Source organism: Nymphaea colorata, chromosome 6 (genome assembly GCF_008831285.2).
Source record: "Nymphaea colorata isolate Beijing-Zhang1983 chromosome 6, ASM883128v2, whole genome shotgun sequence".
NCBI classification, from domain to species: Eukaryota; Viridiplantae; Streptophyta; class Magnoliopsida; order Nymphaeales; family Nymphaeaceae; genus Nymphaea; species Nymphaea colorata.
The window spans coordinates 11,141,859-11,153,966 of record NC_045143.1 but is presented as its reverse complement, the minus strand read 5'-3'; the positions used below and the strand labels follow the sequence as shown (position 1 = coordinate 11,153,966).

General features: G+C 38.4%; 1 protein-coding gene across 1 annotated transcript; it reads right to left on the bottom strand.

The window, feature by feature from the left end:
• Window positions 1–220: 220 nt before the first annotated feature.
• LOC116255694 (ATPase 11, plasma membrane-type) lies at window positions 221–9,006 on the bottom strand. Its single transcript, XM_031631601.2, has 22 exons — window positions 8,847–9,006; window positions 8,636–8,704; window positions 8,377–8,496; window positions 8,169–8,267; window positions 7,931–8,068; window positions 7,394–7,528; window positions 7,122–7,301; window positions 6,828–7,034; window positions 6,623–6,742; window positions 6,407–6,526; window positions 6,197–6,319; window positions 6,009–6,113; window positions 5,779–5,923; window positions 4,322–4,486; window positions 3,965–4,203; window positions 3,834–3,866; window positions 3,459–3,540; window positions 3,133–3,293; window positions 2,159–2,344; window positions 1,901–2,083; window positions 1,627–1,805; window positions 221–654 (listed from the first exon to the last, which is right to left on the bottom strand). The coding sequence occupies exons 2-22, from the start codon at window positions 8,687–8,689 to the stop codon at window positions 558–560; spliced, it is 2,871 nt and encodes a 956-aa protein (XP_031487461.1). The 5' UTR covers window positions 8,690–8,704; window positions 8,847–9,006; the 3' UTR covers window positions 221–557.
• Between the last annotated feature and the right edge of the window lie 3,102 nt (window positions 9,007–12,108).

Here is a 12,108-nt window from a genome sequence, read left to right as displayed (position 1 = left end):
AAAGAGTGCACAGAAAACTTCCATATGGTCCATATTTCTTCCCCACTGTACCAGCTGCACTATGAATAAAAGCCAAACTATCTCATCCAACAACACACCCACAAGTGGGCAGAGAGGACCCCACATGCCACGATCATCATAAAGGCTTGCATCCCTTTGCATAAATACAAACCAAGCAGAAGGCAAAAACGAGGGAAAGAAATGGTGAAAAACACACGGCTGAGGTCGTAATAGACAAGTAGATAAGAGAAGGCGAGTACAACACATGTCCTGTTCCTCAACCATTGCATCCCCCACACAAGTGGGGACAAGGCAGGGGGCAGCAGATTCAGTGTGAAAAGGCTGACATCCACTCTCATGCCCCAGACAAAATCAGAAGGTACAGACAACCTCATCCTTGAATCAGCAGAAGGGCAAAATACACGGCATAAAATGCATCTAGTTACAGCCTGATAATATAAAAACATATTTTTATATGACATATAGAATCCAGAAAAATACAACCAAATAAATAAGAGCAGAGCCCGGCAGAGGTGCATGCAACATGAAGTCTTCAGTCAGACAGTGTAGGCTTGCTGAATTGTATCAATGTCCAAGCCTTTCAATCTTACCACGGACTCCACATGCCCTTTCAGAGTATGCAGTTCTCTTAACCTGCACAAAAGTCATAATGGAAAAGGAGTGCGTTAGTTACCCCTAGTCTCCAATTCATCTCTCCCTCACTTGTAAGTGTGCATTGGACAAAAAAGAATGAAAGGACCATAGACACAAAAAACATCGTTTACAGAGTAGAATGAATCTCCATGCATGACAAAACAAGAATCAGATAATTGATGAATCACCCGCTTCAAGGTCAGTGTCCAGTGAATGCCTGCCAGCTTTTAGATGCTTTTTTTTTTTTGTTTGCAAAGATACAATGCAGTGAAAGCTGTACTGGTTTTGCTATCTTTGGATGTGTTCATTCCGTCAATGAAGAAATAGATATAGCTAGCAAAAAGGTTTGACAGTCTTGACTGTTGGCTGGTGGAAAGAAAACCTCACATCCTTCCAAAAATGACTAGGTGCTTGCCTAAGAAAGACAACTGTCTCAAAATAGTGCATACATGTCACGTCAAATAACAAACTGTTAGGAAGCATTCATTGAATCAACACCGGAAACTTTATCCACTAGAAATGTTTTTTAACCTTTTCCACAAATGTTGAGTCTTTGGTTCACAAAATCTATACGTGCAATTCCTTCAAAACCTGAGGATATCTACTTCAACCGATATGCCCTTAGGCACAGCCAATTAGGAAAAATGAGGATAACAAATATTCCTTTCTTTTATGTATGTAACTTAAACCTTTTAGAACACAATTAACATAAATTCTCCCGCCCTTCAATTTTTGACTCGTAGATTCACAGCCATAAAAAGTTAGCATGAATTATAAAAATAACAAACTTTAAGCCTAACACACCTTGTAAGTCAACAGGTTACTGCCATAGGCAATTAAACGGGAAGAGAAAAGAGAATGACCAACCTTGCAATACAAACTTCTCAACAAACTTTAAGGTTAACACAACTTGTAAGTGAACAGGTTACTGCCATAGGCAATTAAACGGGAAGATAAAAGAGAATGACCAACCTTGCAATCTCAGCTCGTCGTTTTGCCTCTTCAGCCATCTGATTGAGGTCTGTGAAACTGGATCTGTCACCGAACATCTTAGTATCAGGTGGTTGCAATCCATGCAAAGTTCTCTGAGCATGAGCCCACTTGAGTTCCCTTGCCTCCTTTCCAAAGTCCTTCTGCCTGGTGAAAGCAATCTGCAGGCCACAACTTACAAGCCAAGGTAAATACTCTTGTGAAGTACACGTAACTTGAAAAAGTAATCAACATGAACATGTTAAAGGATGCCTACCCTCTGCTCAAGAACAAGATCCCAGGCCCTTCCACTCAAAGCATAACGGATAATGAACTTGATAAAATCAAGAGGTATGTAGAAGATGATGTTATACAGCCAAACAACACCTGCCCATCCCCAGCCAATTCCTTCAATGGCTGCAAAACTCCAACTTGCATATACTGCAATCAACGTAGCAACCTGCAATAAATTCAAGTTATGCTTCCCAAAATTTGAAGCATAATTAAGGGATTAAGAAAAGAGAGCAGGACTTACCAGCTGAGCGATAACAAAGGCACTAACAAGCAACAAACCAGGACGCTCAACGAATGACCAACTCCTAGAACGAGTGACAAATATAAGGGCCTGACTTATTGTACTGACTTGCAGATAAATTGCTGAAGCAAGTTTCCTGAAATCATCTGTTGCTGTGTCCTGAAGACTGGAAACCTTGAAAATTCGCTGGCACAAAAAATGAACAGAGCTAAAACAGTGAGTGGACCTACAAAAGGAAAAAAGAAAATACTGACAGCCATACTGAAATGTTGTCATTAATAACAAAAATCAAACAAATAAAAAACAGATCACCCATTAAAAAAAAAAAAAGTCAAGCAGAAGCTAGAGAAGCCCAAACAATGTCTGCAACTAATGTAAATCTGTGGGAAATATACACTAAGTATTGACTTGAACAATTTTTACGGTTTCACAAGACCCTCTTTAGAACCATCACTGAAGATTTATGTGGTGAAAGCATTACAAATACAAGTTGCCAACTGGGTTTCAGATACAAGAACTGGATTTGGCATGAGGCCCAGACAAAACTAAGAAACTGTTGACATTAGACTTGAGATTCAGACATATCTCCCAGCCAAGGCCGCCAGGCCATGTGAGAACTATTAGTGGCTGTTTCCCAAATGAAATATATGAGATACTACATCACCTGGGCATCCCTATTTCCTTGGAATAGTTGTCAATTTCCTGCCCATCTCCTTAAGTTTCATGGCAAAACATGCAATCCAGATACAATGTAGCTTGGACATTGTCCAATGTTGTGCTTTGCACATCCTATAAAACTTATTAATGCCTTTACATGAATCAGTGAAATACCATCCTCCGAGTCAACAGAACATCAGCTTGTTTGACAGGTCATAAAAATGTCCCACAGCAAAATGCTGAAAATTTATTAGCATGCATGGCAAGCGAATTCCGGAGGCTATAGGGGAAAAAAAAAAGTTATTCAAACACCATACCGGAAAGAAGTCTGTCTTATAAGCTGCCCAGAAGAAAATCACAGTCATCATAGCCAGGTAACTGCCAATAATAATACCAGTAGCAAATATCTCGGCCAACTTCCAGCTGTCAGGAAGAGGAGACGGCTTCACCCTGTCCTTTGATATTGTCATAATTGTACCTAATCAAGTAAAGAAGGCAACGAAGTGCCGTTCAAGAGACGGTAATATATAATATTTTTCACATGATAAGGCAAAATGACGAGGACTAACCATGATTTTGCAAAACAAAAGCAGGGGAAATCACAAGAGAGTAACAATGTAGCACTTAGGTAGAGAATGCTAACCATCATTTAGGATGGCAATGATCAGGACCATAAATGGAGGGAAATCAAATTTCCATATGAGGGCCAACAGCATGAAACCAAGCTGTACACAAAAACTTAAAGATAAGAACTTAGACTTGACATCACAGAAAAGGAAAAATACTTTAATGAGCATATGGGCCACAACTTCAAGACAAACCATGATCAATAAATAACATCTGCCTAGGAATTACCCATGAACTCAAGCACTTCAAATAATAAACAAAAATACATAAATGAACAGGAATTACCCATAAACTCAAACACTTCAAGTAAACAACATAAACATAAATGATCATGACATAACAGGTGCATTTAAACATGTGCGATCAAATCAAGTGCAAGTAAAGCACATACCACAATACGGATAGTAATGGAAACTGCATAGATCTGCAGGAAACAAACCAAATACTATTAGAAACTGCATATGCATGCCTCAAAACAAGACAGAGTTTGTACAAGAAAGACAAATATCACTCATATACTACCGTGTAATTTTTCATCCTCTGGAATATTGCACGGCTAGTTAGTACAGCACTAATAATAACACTTAGACCAGGTTCAGTAAGAACAATGTCAGAAGCACTGCGGGCTGCATCAGTTGCATCAGCGACGGCAATCCCAATGTCTGCCTTCTTCAGGGCAGGGGCATCGTTCACACCATCACCAGTCATTCCACAAATATGCTTTCTTGCTTGCAAGCGCTTTACTATCTCATATTTGTGTTCTGCAAAGGGAGGAAAAGAGTGGAATACAAGATACAGAAAGAAAAGAATAAATCATAGCCAACTAACCCCAAGACAAACTAAAAGCTCCAACTTTCAGAAAGAGCAAAAAACACTTACCAGGAAAGACACCAGCAAATCCATCAGCCTTCTCAATCAGATCATCAATAGGCAAAGCAGCAAGTGACTCATCCTTGTTTTGTCCAAGCAAGGCAGAAGATGGATACATATTTGTTCCCATCCCCAAGCGGCGGCCTGTCTCCTTACCAATTGCAAGTTGATCCCCTAAAAAAAGTTTAAAAGGATCATTATGGAACCATTAATTTCTTTACAGCAACACACTATTATGGATTAAAATTGCCTAAGATGTGAAATCTTTTCCTTCTTCCAAACCTATACACTAGTTATTGTATTTTATAAATGCTATTTGTAAAGTTGCATCTTAAGATAATTGTGCCAGAGTTCGCGTGGATGAAGCCTCACATGTTTTACGCAAACATTAGAATCAAAATTGATTGTACATAATATAAAAAATCATGATATATTATGGAATTTGTGGAACATGATAAGTGTCACAACCAGAAGAATCCAACAGTGATGTTCTGCACATAAAACATTTGCTCGCACACAACAGGCTTCACGAACTAACATTAGAAATACTCAATTGGTTCACTGCCAGCTACTGAAAAAATTATTGCCAGAATATGGAAGGTGTTTTGTAATCCATAGTACCATAATTCAAACTTCTATATCCAGCCTAGTGGTCAGAATGCTAGGTAAGCCCCGGCAGTGGCCTTCAAAAAAGGCCTAGCCGGTGCCTATGCAAGTGCAAAGGCAGCGCCTAGCTGGGGCAAAAGCATATATGAAAAGGGAGAAAAATGAGGAGGAAGAAGAGAAGAAAGAGAATGAGAAGAAAAAGAGGAGAAAAAACGAAAAAGAAACAGGAAAAAAGAAGAAGAAGAAAATACGAGAAAAAAAAATCAAAACATTTTTTGACTTAAGTGAAAAAAATTAAAACATTTTTCTGACTAAGTGAGCCTAGGTGGCCCAGCCTATCCGAAAAGGCAGTGCCTAGGTGCACTTTGACTTAAGTTACACAGAACATGAAAAAATCATGACAATCTTAAACTTGTCGTTGTGCTTCAATCACACATTATCGTTATAAGAAATCAATGTTACAGAGCTAGTTAGGTCTACAGAAATATACAATTTGCAGAAATCATGTCTGACTAGCATCTAAATCATACCCATCGCAGCATCACCTAGTGAAAAGTAGTGACCTATATAGCCCTCCTAATAAAGAAAACCAATTGAATTGTTTGCTGCATAAGGGGGACTTAGGAATACTTGACTAGGGAAAAAAAGATGCCGCATTTGGCACCTTTAAAGGTTAAAGATACCTTAATATGTCATAAGACGCCATAAGTATATGCACAGCCTTCAAGCATCCATATTTTGTACTGTTTAGGAATCATGACATACTTGTATGAAGTATGAACATTGGGACTTAAATGTATGCGCATGATAACATCCTAACAGTAAAGAATGAAGGGCAAGATATAACTGCCAACGCATACCAGTGATCATTTTAACATTAACACCAAGATTGAGTGCCCTCCTAATTGTCTCTGCACTATCATGCCTAGGTGGATCAAACAGAGGCATTAGGCCAACGAACTGCCATGGCCCTCCAGGGCTCTCTTTTCTGCCATCAGGCACCTCCTGCAAAGGTACCAAAGTGCAACACATTGTCATGATCAGTAGAACTCTGTGATACCATATGACTTGACCAATCCCATAAAAGTACCTGATATGCAACAGCAAGGGATCTAAGTCCTCGTTCTGCAAACTTATCAATCACTGTGTGGACCCTACGTTCAATTTCTGACTTGTTGTGCGACAAGTTAAGAATCTATGGTTTTGTGGTCAATAATCAGCAAGATGTCATCACAACAAAAAAAAACATTAGAATGAATCATTCATCACCCACATTACCTGCTCAGGTGCACCTTTGCTGACGCGGTGCATTCTCCCTTCACTGCCGATATATGTTAATGCAGTCCGTTTGTCTGTTGGGTTGAACGGAAGAAAATGAACTTCCTGGATGCCAGCTCTTGCCTTTTCACAAGAACACAAACAAAAGGTAAAATGACAGCAATGAGACAGAGTTCAGGAAAGGGACAAATGCAGACAAAGCTAAATTACCTCTTTTGGGTCAGCCAGCATCCCAACAATGGCTGTGTCAATGGCATCTTGATTTTCAGTTCGAGAAGCTCTTGCAGCCATTAGAATGACCATGTCTTTGTCAACCCCTTTAGCAAAAACCTGAGCATATGCAGATGCATAGTATGTAGCAGTGGTTACAATTAGATTGAGAGAGAGAGAGAGAGGTTACTATTAATTTGCAGTTTCACAGCTAACCTCAACCAAATTTTTGTCGACAGTCAGCTTGTTCAATGTCAGCGTCCCTGTTTTGTCACTGCATAGAACATCCATCCCTGCCATTTCCTCTATTGCAGTCATCCGTTTTGTGATTGCACCCTTCAGTTAAAACATTTCTTGACGTCAGACAATCAAGAAAAAGTGCACACGTTTTCCAAAGAAGAGCCGGTGTTCCAAGGCCAACCTGCTGAGAAAGTCGATGGGATCCGATTGCCATCGTAACAGACAGAACTGTTGGCATGGCTATTGGAATTCCACCGATCAAAAGCACCAAAAGATTATCTATTCCTGGACGGTACTTGCGATCTTGAATGGGGTACATGACAATTATCTCTATTATCATACCCACAGCAATCGAGCATATACAGAAATTCCCGATTGCAGTCAAAACCTGTTAACATGAAATATCCCACAATTCAGACACAAAAGCCAGACCAACAAATCCATAAGATTCAAAAGGAAGTGCATCAACAGTCACCTTTTGGAAGTGACCAACTTGGTTAGTAGAATCAACAAGATGGGCAGCTTTGCCAAAGAAGGTATGAACACCAGTGGCGATGACCACCGCTTCAAGCTCTCCTTGCTTGCAGGTAGAGCCAGAATAAACCCCATCGCCGGGGCCTTTGGTTACGGGCAGGGACTCACCAGTAAGTGCAGACTATGAATCCATAAAGCACGTTAGATCCTCAACAAACATAAGATACTGAAAACACGAGGTATGAACTGAACTAACAAGAGATGAGGTACTACCTGATCAATCTTGAGCGGATCTCCTTCAAGGAGACGGGCATCAGCAGGGATAATGTCTCCCAGTTTTATGCTGATTATGTCGCCAGGAACCAAAATGGATGCTTCTTCCTCGCTCCACCTCCCGTCCCTCAGCACCTTTTCAGACAATAATGCAGATTTATACATTTTTTTTCAGTTTTAAACTATTTGTGTGCGGCGGCCCCAACATGACATATATGTACCGATTTTTAACGATCTGTAGGAGAATAATCCCTTATAGGCATACTCCGATTTGAAACCAGTTGAAGAAGAAGAAAACCATATACACCAAACTTAGTACCATTTGAAGAAGGAAACACGGCCACCAATTCAAACCATTTGAAAAGGAAAAGAAAAAGAAAAAAAAAACAAGACAAAAACGCAAAAATAAAACATTTCAAGAAAAAAAAGGGCAAAGACACATAGAGTCTCTCTCCCTCTCTCTCTCACGCACACACACACTCACAAAAACCACACACACGGAGACATCGAGTGTGAGGTGTACAAAGGAATAGCTACCTTCGCCTTGGGAGCAAGGCGAGCCATGAGAGCTGCAGCCGCATTGCCAGCATTATTTTCCTCAATGAAGCTGATGGTAGAATTGATCAGAAGAAGCGTTATGATCCCCACAAAATCTTGCCAGTCGGGAGGTTTACCCTAAACAAAAGAACCCAAAAAAGATATGGTAAAAGAGGTGAAGCAAGAAGCCCATTTTTCAGTGCAAGAAGAAAAATAATGGGCAGTATCAGCAACATACCCCTCCATTAGCAAGAGCAATGGCCATAATGGCAGCTGCTTCCATGACCCAAGATAATGGGTTCCACATAAATCCTAGAAACTTAAGAAATTTGCTTTCCTGAAAAATTCGACCACAAAAAGTTAGACCCAATCTTGCAGCACGGAATTTAAGGGAAATGAAGAACACAAGTGAGAAAAAAAGGAACTGGACAAGGAGGAGCGATTGCCTTCTTTTCCTCGAGTTTGTTCTGCCCAAAAATTTCCAATCTCTCTGTCGCATCTTGAGTTGACAACCCCTCCTTAGTACATCTCAAGTTCTCAAAGACTTCTTCGATAGGAATGTTTTCCTACAACACCAGCCGGAACAACATACAGATCAAGGAACCAGGAAGAGAACCAGGTATGCGGAAGAAGAGTAAGAAGAGGCAAGGGTTCAAGATGAAACAAAAAAAAAAACAAAAAAAGTTCAAAACACAAGAAAACTACCAGATCAACAGCCTCCTTCAGAATGGCCTCCAAAACCTCGCCCTTGTCCCCCATTATGACTAAGAATCCCTGAGAAATCACCAAAAACACAAAGAAATGAAAAGACCCACTTCGTAACGCCTCAAATCTAAGACTGCCCACAAATTCCTTCTCCTCAAAAACCCATGAAATATGTGAAAAAATGTGAGTGACGGACTCGAAAGCAGAGAACCTTTGACAACCAATTTCCAGGATCAGGGTAAAGCAGAACTGCAACAGATAGAGAGGGGGGGGGGGAGAAGAGAGAGATAACGGTGATTCCCGAGATGGATACTTTATGGACGGGGACACAACATGTCCTTGCAGGTACAAGAACAGCAAACGTGGGCTGTGTGGGAAAAAAACAATTGAATTAATTTTTCTTTTCCTTCTTTCACTCTCTCACTTCAGTGTCACTGTCCCTCTTAGTCCTCAATCTTTCCTTCTCACTCTCCAACTTTGCCAAGGGCAGCCAGCCTTTCCCTTTACCGACAGACGGTTGTTCCCTAAATTTCTTGATAAAACAAATACGTTAAAGCTTAAAAAAGTATTTTCGCTTTTGACTTGGGCGAAGAAAAGGCCGAAGAGTTCGTGATTGGCTTTTGTCCCATCAACAGCAGTTGCCTCCTCCTAAATTTTCTGCCTGTCCATCGCCTCGCTGCTTGCTGTGCGCCACACATCTCATCTGCTTTCCTGTTTGCACCAACTGCTACAGGGACTCTAGTCTTGCGAAGTTGCGCCTATTTTCTTTTACAAAAGACAACAGCATTTCTTCTTCGTGTTTCTATAATTTTCATTCCAGCATCTTCCACTAAATTTAAATCACAAAAGAGCATAGTGCAATTGGGCAGCAAAGCGGTTCACTTTTAACCGTTTCAATGTTTGAATTGATGTGGGTGTTATGTTTCGATGTGTTTTATGTTTGAATTGATGCAGGTGTTATGTTTCGATGTATTTTATGTTTGAATTGATGCTGATGTTATGTTTCCATGTATTGTGCTTCAAAACATTGGTAAGTACCATATTCAAGTTAAAAGGTATACCATAAGTCCATTCAGATCCCAAACAAGCCAAAACCTTAAAGTATGGGCTCAAGTTCTTAAATGAATATTAAAAAGATGTGATGAACAGTAAAAAGGACTTTCAAAACCCAAGCACATTTTTATTATTTCATGCACATTAACAGTTTTGGATCAACCAAATGGAGGTACATGTTGGTGGTTTTCTATTCCTCTCATTACAGGCCACTGTTTCATAATCATCTCTTTTGTTTTGGGTCCAGTCTCACCTAACAAACCACAACCTCCATGACGTATGCTTTTCCATCACCGCGCCATAAATCAGAGTGCAAAGTGGCAGCTTTCCATGTAACTTCGTTTTACTTCCCATTTTCAATTTCGCAGAGCTAGACATTTTTCAAATGACACAACTTATATTTTTCAAAACATTTAAGCGCTGGCTTTTTACAAAATTTAGAAAGCGGGGGGTCATCTGTCAATTTCTTACAACTTTCTTAATTTGCCACCTTTACGTTATGAAAGCAAATTTGACAAAAGTTTGACGCATTTCTTATCAAATGTCGACGGTAAGCAAAGGTCTCGAGCTGGTGGGCCGGTGAGAGTTTTGGTCGTCAATTTTTTTTTTTTTTTATAATGCAAAAGTCAAATATGCAAAGTTCTATTTGAAATGTGTACAATTATCACCAGGGTTTCTAAGCAAACGAGACCTTAAGGGCAAGAAAGGAGGGATGACTTTCACATCAACCTCTTCCTAATTGAAATTTTGCTGAGATCATGATCTCTAATGAAACTTAATTTGGATGTACTTACAGGGGCAAAGTCAAAAAATTTTCCTGGCAAGGTCAATTAAAGTTTTTAAATTTTGAAGAGAGTTGAAATATCATTTGTTAAAAATTTTATATAAAACAAATAAAAATTTCTTAAATTTATATATAAATTAAAAAAAAATTGAAGTGGGGCCAAGACCCACTGTGTACTTGTATTGTAAGGAGGGCACCTAAGATTACATAAATTGCAAATGGTCCATAATAATAAAGTATTGATTTTTTTTTCTCTCTCTCTTATATATATATATATATATATATATATATAAAGAGCAAAAAAAAGTGTAAAAATCAGTCCCTAAATAAGATTAGATTTTTAAATCTAGCTTAAACAAGATTAAGCATAATTTAGTTTCACTTTGAGATAAGTGTCACTATTTTTTTTTTTTGCTCCATTCAAGTCCCAAACAATTTTCAACCCAAAGATAAAGGAAAAGTAAAAGAACTTCTCTCTCTGATGTCTCCCCAAACACTTTTTCCTTTCTCCTTGTCTACTTTTTTTTTTCATAAGCAGAGATGGTAAGTAATATTATTAAGATGCAAACTCTGTACATATATTTTTAATTACTTAGTTCATTGAAACACATTTTGTTGATATTTGAAAAATGAAAAAATGCGCTTCCCATTAACTTTTATTAAGAACTTTTAAAATTGTAAGTATTTGCGGTGTGCTTACACTCCTGAGATAGTGAGATTATTTGTCTTGTCAACGGAAGTCCCACGATAGAATAGCATTTGCGAAAGAGAGACGTATCACAGGGACCATGGCTAATTGGTTGCATGATAGAGATGTTGATAGCAGCAGTTCATGTTTACGACACATTTTTAGTTAATTTTGTTATATATTCTTTTTATCAAGAACCAGCATTTATGGCATTTTCCATCTTTTATTTCTTTGGATAACGGAGAATTTTAAAAGTAAAATCATTTTTGAATCTCCATTTCTAAATTTATAATGACTCTACAACGGAGGATCTGATCACCTAAGATGTCATATGATCTGAGATGTGCAATATTGAGATTCAAATATAAATAAAGAAAAATCTACACCATATTTGAATCCAAATCCGATTTTAAGATTAACATCAGAATCTGATATTTAAACCAAATCCAGACCACATATAGCTTTCAAAATGTTGGATATAGGTTATTTATTTAAAATCATATTCAATTCGAAATGGGATTAGAATTTGGTGAGATATTTACTTAAATCCAAATCCAAACCGGATATCATTTTCTAGATCCAAATATGATTTGATTCACTTCATGCCAAGGACTTAGTGCCTTTAGAAATCAAAACTACGATTCAGCCTTCTAGAAGGGAGTGCATCTTTGTTACGGAAGCGCATTACCTAGGAACCAAGGTAGGGCTCGTTTGTGCCTTGGCCCTATCTCAATTTTTTTTTTAATTTACATGTAAATTTAAAAAAAATCTATTTGTTTTATATAATAATTTTAAAAAATAATATTTTAACCCTAATTAAAATTTAAAAACTTTAATTCAACCCCAATCATAAAAAATTTATGGCGTGTGTTGTATAAAAAAATTTCTTTTTTCTTTCCATGTAATTCCTTTACTATTTCCAGTTCCCAAAGCAGGTGGTGCATAAAA